The sequence below is a fragment of the Magallana gigas genome, chromosome 4 (assembly GCF_963853765.1).
Source record: "Magallana gigas chromosome 4, xbMagGiga1.1, whole genome shotgun sequence".
Lineage (NCBI taxonomy): Eukaryota > Metazoa > Mollusca > Bivalvia > Ostreida > Ostreidae > Magallana > Magallana gigas.
The window spans coordinates 2,030,029-2,041,800 of record NC_088856.1 but is presented as its reverse complement, the minus strand read 5'-3'; the positions used below and the strand labels follow the sequence as shown (position 1 = coordinate 2,041,800).

The 11,772-nt window shown below is 37.3% G+C and overlaps 1 protein-coding gene across 2 annotated transcripts; it reads left to right on the top strand.

Moving 5' to 3' along the window:
* The first annotated feature begins 2,178 nt into the window (after nt 1-2,178).
* On the top strand, nt 2,179-11,281 carry LOC105348843 (optineurin). Of its 2 annotated transcripts, none has more exons than XM_066080887.1 (12): nt 2,179-2,301; nt 2,657-2,932; nt 3,630-3,805; nt 4,654-4,812; nt 4,950-5,327; nt 5,584-5,757; nt 5,980-6,104; nt 7,010-7,162; nt 7,686-7,782; nt 8,470-8,649; nt 9,512-9,853; nt 10,659-11,281. In XM_066080887.1, the coding sequence occupies exons 2-12, from the start codon at nt 2,725-2,727 to the stop codon at nt 10,785-10,787; spliced, it is 2,121 nt and encodes a 706-aa protein (XP_065936959.1). In that variant the 5' UTR covers nt 2,179-2,301; nt 2,657-2,724; the 3' UTR covers nt 10,788-11,281. The 2 variants fall into 2 exon arrangements, with proteins under 2 accessions (XP_065936959.1, XP_065936960.1); XM_066080888.1 differs by having other exon boundaries at nt 2,222-2,301; nt 2,667-2,932.
* Nucleotides 11,282-11,772: the final 491 nt, after the last annotated feature.

Below are 11,772 nucleotides of genomic sequence, written 5' to 3'. Positions count from 1 at the left end.
TTTACGTGTGCAATTTCCGGATGAGTTGTAATGACTTGTAAATTGATAGGTGATGACTTATGATGCGTGAAACCTTCCGTATGATTAAATTAGAATTCAAGTAGCACTTCTTATCTTCGTTGTCATAATCGTAAAGTAAAACATCTATTTTGAGTCACCGTGCCACTTTAATTAAACGTGATTGTTATGTAAATATCTAATTGTCATGTGACACTACTTTTGAATCAACCTTCTCTCTATCCAAATATGCGTTATTCACTTTTACGTAAGTTTGGTAAACTGTGAAGCAATACTATCTCGTACTAGAATGCTAATATTGTTTGAAAGGGAAAGTCTTTATTTAAATGCCAAGCTTGAATATTTGTATTTTCAAAAGTTATCATCATTTTGTAATAAAAAATTCAGATCTAAAGAATTCTTATGTAGATAAAGACTAAATGCAAAATTTGTTGTATCAAGTCTTCTTCATATTTTTCAAAAACAAGTGTAACGTGTAGAGCTCTGCTTCACTTGGTGGAGCAAATCTATCTTCACAAGCTAACACAAGTGTTTCATAGTATTGTTTTTCACCCTTTGCTATATTGCCAAGACATCCTTGTGCACTGCCTTGGAGGGAAGAGACCTTTGGTAGCGTAACTCCAACCATTTATTTCAGGACAGGCTTCAAAGTGCGCATGGTAATCGATCCATTGACCACTGTCATCATAAGTAGCTGGTGTAATGGAATTTTGCGCTTCGTAGGCATCTTCCAATGTACTGCTTATATCGGGGCTTGTGTACCTTTCCCGAGACTTCCAAAACGCATCAGCTCTGTGCAAAGAACAAGTGTTGTGTTTTTTCTTGCAAAGGACTTGTTTTCCTATTAGGCGCATTGTACATCTCAAAATAGTCAGAGAACATATCATTGCTGCGCTGGTTTGCATATGTTTCATTTGCAGAGTGATGATCACATAGGTATTCCTCGTCTTTGCGCATGGTATTCCCTGCAAAACCTTTTATCAGAGCGCGTCTTTCTTGCAATGGGGGTGATGTCTTTATGTCACTGCGCTCCCGCATCTCCTCAATCTTCTCCCTTAGAAAAGTAATCTCTATGTCAATGTCGTTCATTATCCCTCTCTGCAGCAATTCCAGGGTATCCTACCGCTGCCACCAAATTTTATGTAACGTGCAAGGGGGTCACTGCCTTTGATCCCCGCGGGCCCGTACCCGAGATAGAAGCGGATAGCTCTGATTGCTGCCAATATTTACAAGTGCAGACTTTAATCACCGCTCCTGCACATATATAGGGACTCAACGTTACGCAGGCAGGATGACCGCACACCTTCGCAACTCAACAGGTACCAACGTTAACAGCTCAACCTAACGCAAGCAGTGAGTGCCGCACACTTGCGCTAGAAAGGTCAGAACACCAGCAGGAATGCAGGCAGGATGACCGCACACCTTCGCAACTCAACAGGTACCAACGTTAACAGCTCAACCTAACGCAAGCAGTGAGTGCCGCACACTTGCGCTAGAAAGGTCAGAACACCAGCAGGGATGACCACACACTAATGCTCCGCCGCAACCACCACCATTACAAGCAGGGATGAACGAACACTCTGTATCGTAGGTTAGTTGACACGTAGACAATCTACCCGTACCTGTTCAACCCCAAACAGTCGCTCTCCGAATCGCAAGAGACACTGTCCCTACATATGTGGCGGCCTAAAATAATTTGAAGTATCTAAAAATGGGAAATCAAAAATAAACTCACTAATCCGATCTAACCCAAAAAATACTTATACATAACAATTAATTAACTTATATACATTGAATATTTATTATTGTATAAAAATAATAATGATGCTAATTGGTTATCAGTGGATGCATTAATTAAAATTATCAAGAATCAATAAATAAAACGGAGTAACTCTAACCAAAACTACAGTAATGAGCTGCCCGCTTCACAAGCCAGGTCATGAAATGTTTACCTTCTTATCCTCAAATGTACACCCCCTCAACTGATGTTCAATTTAATTTAAACAACATTTTATTCAAAAAAGTATTTTAAAAGAGATTGGGAAGCAGGCACAGCTTAGTTTAGCCCTCTTCCTACTACAAGTCAACTGATATGAATGGAAGATTTAGAAAAGTGTAGGAAAACTTTATCCGACGCTTGCATTTATTTTATCGGAAAAAAAACATTTCTACCGTGAACGGTTTCTCTTATACATCCCTTAGTCTATTTCCTTGTTGTTTTGTTCGTGATAAGAATACTGAAAATATAGCTAACGAAATTATTCAATAATTTGTGAATTACAGGTAAGTTGTTACAATATTTGGTTAATTAGATGTAAGGTGTTATTTCTCCATCGGGGGTTACTTTAATTTCTGGTAGCAAATCCATCTAAGTTACCAAAATCTGAAAGAAAATCTTGTTCTACTTTCATTTTGAACACTTTAATGTCGGAAAATTTTAGGGTGATTACGGGCATTAAGAAAGCGAAAATTCTTTTAATGATTGTAGATCAACATAACAAAATGAACGTTGAACTTTTATACCTCTATGATAACTCATTGTTAATGTTTGCCTTGGTAGCGGAAATATAGAACTTGCAGTTTGAGCCATGCTAAGCAAAAGGATATATTTGAAACACTTTGTTTGATTGAATAACAGGTATTTGTAGATTGATTCCTGGATAGAACTCGGAGAACTGTGCAATGAGACTGTAGTAATGAAGCAAGATGAATGGAGCCCACACGCCCAATGTGAATATCACACAGAACGGTGAGGTATCGTATAGTGCAATACCTACAATGCCATCAAGCACACATAGCAGTAACCAGATGAGCCTGTCCCAGGGCATAGGTCAAATGTCAATGACCGACGTCAACCTGGAGCAGGCTTTGGATAGAATTCAGGAACTTCACCGCGAAAATAATGAACTAAGAGGTGTGTATACTGTGTAAGTAGGGACAATAATGAATATAAAGGTGTGTGTGGGTAACAAATATAATGAGTTAAGAGAAGTGTATCCGGAGAATCAATAATGAACAAAGATGTTTGTCCATACAAAGGGAAAATGATAAACTATGAGGTGTGTATAAGATTAAGGAAATGTTTATAAGCAGGGAAAATGATGAGCATAGATGTTTGTAAAGATAGGGAAAATGGTGTGTATAAGATTGGGTTAAGCTGTTTGATGAGTGAAATCCATTACATATTTTACTATTCAATACAATGACTCTCATATATTGATGAATCTTATGATTTAAACTCTTAAACATTTGTCATTATATTGGACGCCACTGAAACCAAGAAATCGATATTGACCCCTGAATGCAAATTGTCATAAAGAACACACACACACACATTGAAATTGACAACCCTCGAAAACCATTGTCAACCTCCGCAATGATTTAATTATATGATAAGATTTAAACTGAAAGCAGTAATTTTACTAATAGTTCATTTCTTAATTGCCATTAGTTATTTTATTAATAGACAAAACTATAGTATAAATTTTCTTTTCTATAACATGTTTCATTAAGACAGTTGAAATCAAAGAAGCTAATAGAGCCCCTGAATTATTAAAACATAATGTAGTATATTTATAAAAAACTACTATAGAATACTTTATGTTGACCAGATTACCTGAAGGATAACAACGAAAAGATGAAGCTCCAGTATCAGAACCTGTCCGAGTGGAAGGAGAAAATCCGGGTCAACAACGCCAGGAACAAGGAGAAGTTCGACCAGACCAAGGAAGTAGTCCAGACCATGACGCGGGAAAACGCGGAGCTCAAAGCCCAAGTCTCGGCAAAGGTAAGATACAACCTTTTAATGGAAAAGTACTTAATTCCGCAATTCCACTGTTTTTTATCAAATCGCAAAAATATATAATCACGATCACCAATGTTTTGCTATAATTTACTAACGTTCAAAACTGTCTGAAAAAGAAAAGCAAGATTTTAAAATCTGCGAGGGTTTTCTCTCTTGATTTTACACGGAAATTAATTCTTCGCGTTTAAATAGGAATCTACAGTATTATGTCTTCATTGAATTTAGGCATACAGACATGGACAAATAGGATAATATTATGTTATCAATTACTATAAGTGTGTTATAAATATTATAATGCATACTATTTTCTGTATTACACCCTATATCAGCCCTCGACCAATATTAGCCAGAGGGTGTCTCGGGCTGATACAGGGTGTAATATTGAAAAAGGTATGTATTATTATCAATATAATTCACTTCCTGAATACAAAAGTAGGAATCACATCTTGTTTATCACTGTATACTAGTGTATGATTCATCTGTTTAATATAAAGGTGTAGTAAAGCTGCTGAATAGAAAAGTAGAATTCACCTGTTGAACAGGAGGTAACTGATGAAAGAAGAAAGTAAGAACAATATCCACTATAAGATAGAGCACTGATGTTGAAGTTTCAGTGAATAGTCTCACCCTCTTTTGATGATTTGCCTATTGTATTGAATGCATGTGATTCTAACATTCAGTGTTTGTCTGTGTATGATTTTAAGGACTGTACAATAAAGTTTTATGGCATCACTTGTTTCGATTTTTCAAAATCTCTAAAGAGAGAAATGCAGGCTTAGGCTTTTTTCATTGAGATGGAAATCAGTTTTTGGTGATGTATTATTTTATAGGCCACTGAGCTACAACAGCTACAGAGGTCTGTGGTAGAGATGGACAGTGATCTCAGGTCCAAGCAGGAGGCCCTCATAGAGCTTAGAAGGACAGTGGAGGAGATAAGACAGTCCACGGGGGGTCAGGCTGGGGTTCGCTCCTCAGACAGCCTGGATGCAGTGAGTACACTAGTGGAGTGATACTATGCAGATGGAGAAACCCTTGTCTTAAATTAAAATTCTCATATTTTTTCTTTTGTTTATTTTTCTTATGTTTTTTAAGGTCATATGAATAAACTTGTATTTGTTTTATCAAGGTTCTTGTAAACCATGACAGTGGGGAAACAGCTGCCATCAAGAAGGAAAATGTGTTACTGAAAACCCAAATATCAGAACTGGAAAATAAAGTAAAGCAGTTCCGAGAAAACAATGACAGTTTGATGCGTGATTTGGACTCCTACAAAACGGTGAAACAGGAACTTCAGGAAAACAATGCAAAGCTGGAGCGTGAGAATACAGAGCTCGGTCAAAGGATAGAGGGGCTGCTGAACGAGAATAAGGGAATGAAGTCAGAGACCAGGATGTTGAGGAACCGAGTGGAGGAGGTGGAGCAACAGATGTCTCGAGTCCAGGCCTCAGCGGTCAGCACTGAGGAGGACAGGAAGATTCAGGCGGCTGAGATGGCTCAAACTGAGGTAAGTGCACAGATAACTTAATCAGGAGTACATACAGAGATTGTTTAGTCTGGAGTATGGGTAGGTGCCTAGACAGCTCAGCTCATGATAGTGTCTGAAATGATTAAATTCAAGAAAGATCCTGATCATGATCCTGATTCTCTGTATGATTCAGTACAGCTTATTGACCTGAGACAGCGCCCGAAGCAGAAGGATGAGGAGATCACCTCTGATAAAATATATATAAATTATTCTGTATATCTTTCATTGTGTACAGCTGGGTGACCTGAGACAGCGCCTGAAGCAGAAGGATGAGGAGATCGCCTATTACAAGGAGCAACAGCAGCACCACATCTCTGACCTGACCAAGCAACACCAGCAACAGAGGCAGGAGCTGCTGCAGCAACTCGACTGTCTGCAACACGAACTTCAGCAAACCAAAGATGAACAGGTGCACAGGATTCACAATATTTAAATGTTTATTTCCTTTATGGCTTGGATGCTACATAATTAACAAAACTAATATAATGAAAAATACTTGTTGTTATCTCTTTGACATTGATGTGTATTTGGTGCATTCTGACAAAGCCCTATATGTATCCCTATGATATTCAGTCCATCTCTCTCTCTCTCTCTCTCTCTGGATGATTATTACTTATTTGTAACCTTTCAGACCAAGGCCTATACAAGTGATGTCCAGAGTCTTAGAAGTCAGGTTCTGACCCTCATCTCCCAGGTGACCGAGTCCCAGAATAAACTGGAGGCTGCAAACGATGCCCTGGAGAAGAAGAGTGGTCGGTAAGTCTGCACTGACCATCAAACCTATTGTATTACTGTGTAGTCATCATCATTAGTGGAGGACCTATGTAACCCTTGCACTCAATTTCACATCCCCCCAAATGCATATACAAGCATTTGTTTAATATAATGAAATTACGTCCCCACAAACCAGTAAAAATTTGGCTACCCATGAATATTGACCCCAAAGAAAAAAAAATGATTCCACAGTAGCACCCAAAGTCAGGGACACAAATAACATGTTGATTTTTAAGCAGAATATACAATGACTGAAATTTCATTGTATATAAGGTATATATATAGCCTTTTAAAAATAGAAAAGTGCCAAATAGTTTTAGAATATTATCTGAAGGTCTGAAGTAAAATATATTCATATGTATTGAAAGATTTAAGTGATATGGCCAAAAAAGGATTTAGAATTTTAAAACACTTGTTTAACGTAAAAACTTGATTTACAAATGAATGTGAAAAATCATTTTAAAAGTTAGAATTTATTCAGACAGCTTCAATTATTAGATTATAAGTGATGGTAAAGTTTATGTCTGTTGATTGAGATAATTTGATCATTTTGCGTCCAGTACTCGGTTAGATAAATTTACCATTCCTTCTCAGACTCCAGTAACTATGGTACTATATTCATGTTTTGCTCTATAGTGTATGGATTGGTTAAAGGTATAAAGGTTGAAGGTTTATAATGATAATTGTGTGTCCTGTACCCAGTTAGTAACGATAGATTGAAGATTTCTGTACACAGACCTAAGGAGCTAGATCACAGGAATGTGGTTTTATAACCATGTTTAACTGCTTGGTTAACTGTATTTTGTGTTCTTCACAGCATCCAGTAGATAGAATACAGGGTGGGGTTCTATAACCAAGTTTTACTGTATTATGTGTTCTTTTGACAGACTCCAGGAACTAGAACACAGCAGCGCGGTCCAACACGAGGAGTTCCAGAGGCAGCGCGCCCAGGACGCGGGGCTGGTGGAGACCCTCAGGCTGTCCCTGAAGAGTTACGAGGACGCCCTCAACGCGGAGAGAAAGGAGCACCAAAACACAAAGTACGAGGGCTCACAATGTGTGAACATGAAAAAGTTAACACAAAGTACGAGGGCTTACAATGTGTGAACATGAACAAGTTAACACAAAGTACGAGGGCTCACAATGTGTGAACAAGTTAGCACAAAGTACGGGGGCTCATAATGTGTGAACATGTTAACTCAAAGTACGGGGGCTCACAATGTGTGAACATGTTAACACAAAGTACGAGGGCTCACAATGTGTGAACATGAACAAGTTAACACAAAGATTAAAGAGGGCAGGGGCTTGTGATGTGTAAAAGTAATACGAGTGGTAGAATCAGTGTTTAAAGAATTAATAAGAGAAATTATAGCAAAATGGTCACATGATGGTTTTCTGTAGCATTTGTTAAGTAGTATTTAGTAATCAGTGGATTAGAGAAACAGTAGATGTGACCCCAGTCTTATATTCTAGTAACTGAATTCTGCCCTCTGTTTGTTTTATCAAAGGTTATCTAGTATTTCAACAAATCATCAAGCTTTACAAAGTATGAGTACATTTCAGGAAAACATCCGTAGAACTCAGACAGTCTTTCAACCAGCTGGTGTCTGACCACAAAAATTTGTCGGAGAAGTACGATAATGTCCGCATGCAGGAACAGGTAGGGAAACTAATCATCAACATTTACAAGGAACTACTCAAATATGTCATATTTCTGTTCAAGTCAGTAAAAATTAAACATGTTTATGATATTTAAAGAGAGAAGAACCTTGCCAATTGAACCACACACTTGATGTAAAATCTAGCTGATGCATGATCTGTTCATATACCGTGGAATTATCTTTATTCATGGGGGTCAATGTTCGTGGGTAGTCAATTTTCTTGGTTCATGGGAATGTAATTTTGTTGGTATTGTAATCAGGGAAATTTTAATAAATATTAAACAAGTGATTGTATATAGGTTTGTGGGGATGTAAATTCATGGGCAAGGATTATCCATGAAAGTCAGGAACATTGATCACCTACGAACAATGATGATTCCACAGTACCTCTCCTATGATGTGCCCTTTCTGTATCTGCCCTATGATGTACCTTTTCTGTACCTGCCCTATGATGTACCTTTTCAGTACCTGCCCTATGATGTACATTTTCTGTATCTGTCCTATGATGTACATTTTCTGTATCTGCCCTATGATGTACCTTTTCTGTATCTGTCCTATGATGTACCTTTTCTGTATCTGCTGTATGATGTACCTTTTCTGTATCTGTCCTATGATGTACCCTTCCTGTATCTGCCCTATGATGTACCTTTTCTGTACCTGTCCAATGTCCTTTTTTACCTGTACAGAGTGGTTGTACGGAGACAGAGAAGCAGAAGTTACTGGACCAGATCGGTCGCCTGACGGCGCAGGTCTACGCTGGAGAGGAGGCCATTAACTACCGAGAGGAGAAACTGAAGAAAGTGGAGGAGGAGAACAAGAAGATTAAGGAGGAACTCAACAATGTGGTACCTGTGCTGAGAGCTCAGGTGAGAACAGAAACATAATTGAATGTCTAAAAATGTGTTTGTGATCTATGTATAGACGAGGCTTTATGAAGAAGGGAAGTTTTAAGAATTGTGAAGTGTTCATGATTTAGGTAAAGATGAGAAAAGAGGCTTTTTGAAATGTTTAATGTGAAAGTGCCCAACAATGTGGTACCTGTGCTGAGGGCTCAGGTGAGGATAGAGATGGAATGGAATGTTTAAGGTTGTCCCCTTCTCAAGTCTTAAAGATCTTATGAGTAAATTTTCTTTTAATAATTACTTGTTTAGTGCTTATTGAAAAAGAAAATTTCAAAATACATTCTGATATTATTAAATATCAAGAGTTCCAAAGTAAATGTAAAAGCTAAAATCTCTGACACAAATGAACTATTCCCGGAATTTGTTAAAGTTGTCATACTTGCTGAGGATTGGACAGTGTTAAGAATGTGTTCATGATCTATGTATAGGTGAGAAGGGGGGCTTTATGGAATGTGTAGAGTGTTGAGGACTATTGAATGGTTGTCACGGAGGACAGCTCATATCTAGAAACACTGAAATGTCTGTATTGTGGAAATTTATGAAAGTTAAGGAAAAATATAATCTCTGCCATGCATGTGAATAGTTTAGAAAATTTAATATCTTATAAGAAACATCAGAAATTTTATGTATCTTAATTTAAAATGTTTTTATCTTCATAAAGATAACTTCATTTGCTTTTACCCAAGGAACACTTTTATATTCATGCCTAGAAGCTTAAAATTTTACCATAATTATAAATACTATAATTTACATTCAGTCTTGGGTTTGATATTGATATTTAAAAGTCACTTATTTATTAAGAGAATATGTTTGTTTTTATTTGAAGGCGGAGGTGTGGAAGTCTGACTTTGACGCGGAGAGAGACTCCAGAGAGCGACTCCACGCGGAGAAGAGCCAGCTGGAGAATGAGTTAAAGCAGCTCCAACTCCGGAACCAGCAGCTGCTGGATGAGATGGAGAACTTCTCCAAGCGGCAGTTCCAGGAGATGCAGCAGCGCCACGCCAACCAGGGCTTCCAGCACTCCTTGCAGCAACACCTGAGGGTGGGGCAACAGAACCACGGCAGCCCTTACCAGCCCCCCACCTACACCACTCAGTCTTACCCTGGCCCCGCGGCGGGGGCAGGGGCTGTGTATGACAACAGATCTAACAATATGACCATGGGACAGGTAAGCTTGCACTGGTCAGACAGAATCTTTGGTCGTTGTAAAACAGGGCTAACAAGGCATTTGCTTTTTGTGGCTGAAGTATTAACGCTTAACACTGTTCATAAATAGGCACATCACCCATGCCAGGTACGGTGTAAAAACCTTCAATTTCGTTACACCAGATTGCACACCTGAAACTCGTGGCTGACATGCAGTATTCCTTTCGTGGTCTTTTTATTTTATGCATTTATTTCTTATTTTATGTGAATATTCTGTTTGTAAATAATGCATTGACCTGTTTATTTGATGTAAGTATTCTTCTGGCTTGATAAAAGTGCGTAAAATTTGTTAATTTCATCGTGATGGAGTAACACGGCAAGGCAAGATGTATGTCCACACAGGTGAGAATTCTTCAACAAAATATTTTAAACTACTAAGAGGTCTATGACTTATATAGGGGTTGTATGGATAGTGGTGATAAAAGAGAAATATGGCGGAGAATGCCTATCTATGAGCAGTGTTCACCTTTAAACACAACAAATCTGTGATTATTTTATAAGAATTGAAAGCAAAAAAATACAATTTTCTGGTCATATAAATTCAATGGGCCAATATTTTTTTAAATGTTCATTGGCATGTAATTTCATGGATTAATATGTTTTCAATAGTGAATAAGTTGATAAAGGTACGTGTACCAATTAAAATTAAGCCATCATGAATTAAATGATCCAACATTGATTTTGTACTAGGTGCATTAATTATATCAACATCCGATTATTGAAAAAAGTATTTATATTTCCATCTGATCATTTGATTGATCTTTCAGTCTCATGGCGGATCTCAGGAGGGGGAGGAGCTCCAGCAGTTTGAGTGTCCGAAGTGTAACCAGACGTGTCCCGACATGGACACCCTCCAGATCCACGTGCTGGACTGTATCGACCAGGACATGACCTGACCTACTGACCTGTGAACTGCCGACCTGTGACTTACTGATCTATGACCTATTGACTTGTGACCTACTTGTGAAATACTAACATGCTGAAATGCTCCATTCCTGAAGATGAAATATTAAATCAAGATGAAGTAACGGTCTCTGTATTGAATCAAACATTGCTAGGATAATGTAATATGGGTTGGTACATGCACATATGTTGGTGGATGTGCATTAATTATGTGTCATTGCTAAACATCAATTAGTTGTTATTTTTAATGAAATAGAGTCAAATATAAAAGCACAAATTTTAAACTCAGTTCCAAAACATGCTTTTAATGTGATTTATCATCTTTCTGATTTATTGATTCAAAATTTTAGTTCTTAAGGTATTATAATGACAGTTTTTTGGTTCCTTTGAATTGTTTATTTATTATTTGTTTTTACAGTCTTTCAAACTGTTGATTTTACAATATAGAATATACAATGTGATTTTGTCAATAAACGATGTAAGCTTATATTGTTGGTTTGACTTTCATAATCTTCCAAGTTTATATACTAAAAAAAACTTTGCCACATTTGATTTTCATCAATCATTCTGATATTATAACATTCTTTTGATTAACTGAGGCAACATAACAGAAGTTAAATAAAGTTACCATTATGATAATGGAATCATATCATTTTGAAATTAGAATCACATATAATACGGGCATATCAAAATCATATGTGGCAACATTTTCAATGGAGCCATTATTGAAGGTCAGAATTAGGTCGGTCAATAGGTTAATTCGTCCTCTGTCCTTTGTGTCTTCCAAACTGTTGATTATACAATATTGAAGTCAGAATGTGAATCAGATTTTGTTATAAAACAACGTGAGGTTTTATTAATGGTTTTGTGTCTTAGCCCTCCAAGTAAATTATTTTTTGCCACTTTTAATTCTTATATTATTCTGAAATGGGTGTACAAATACATAAAAATGCGTTGAAACGTTCTCCTTGCTACCAT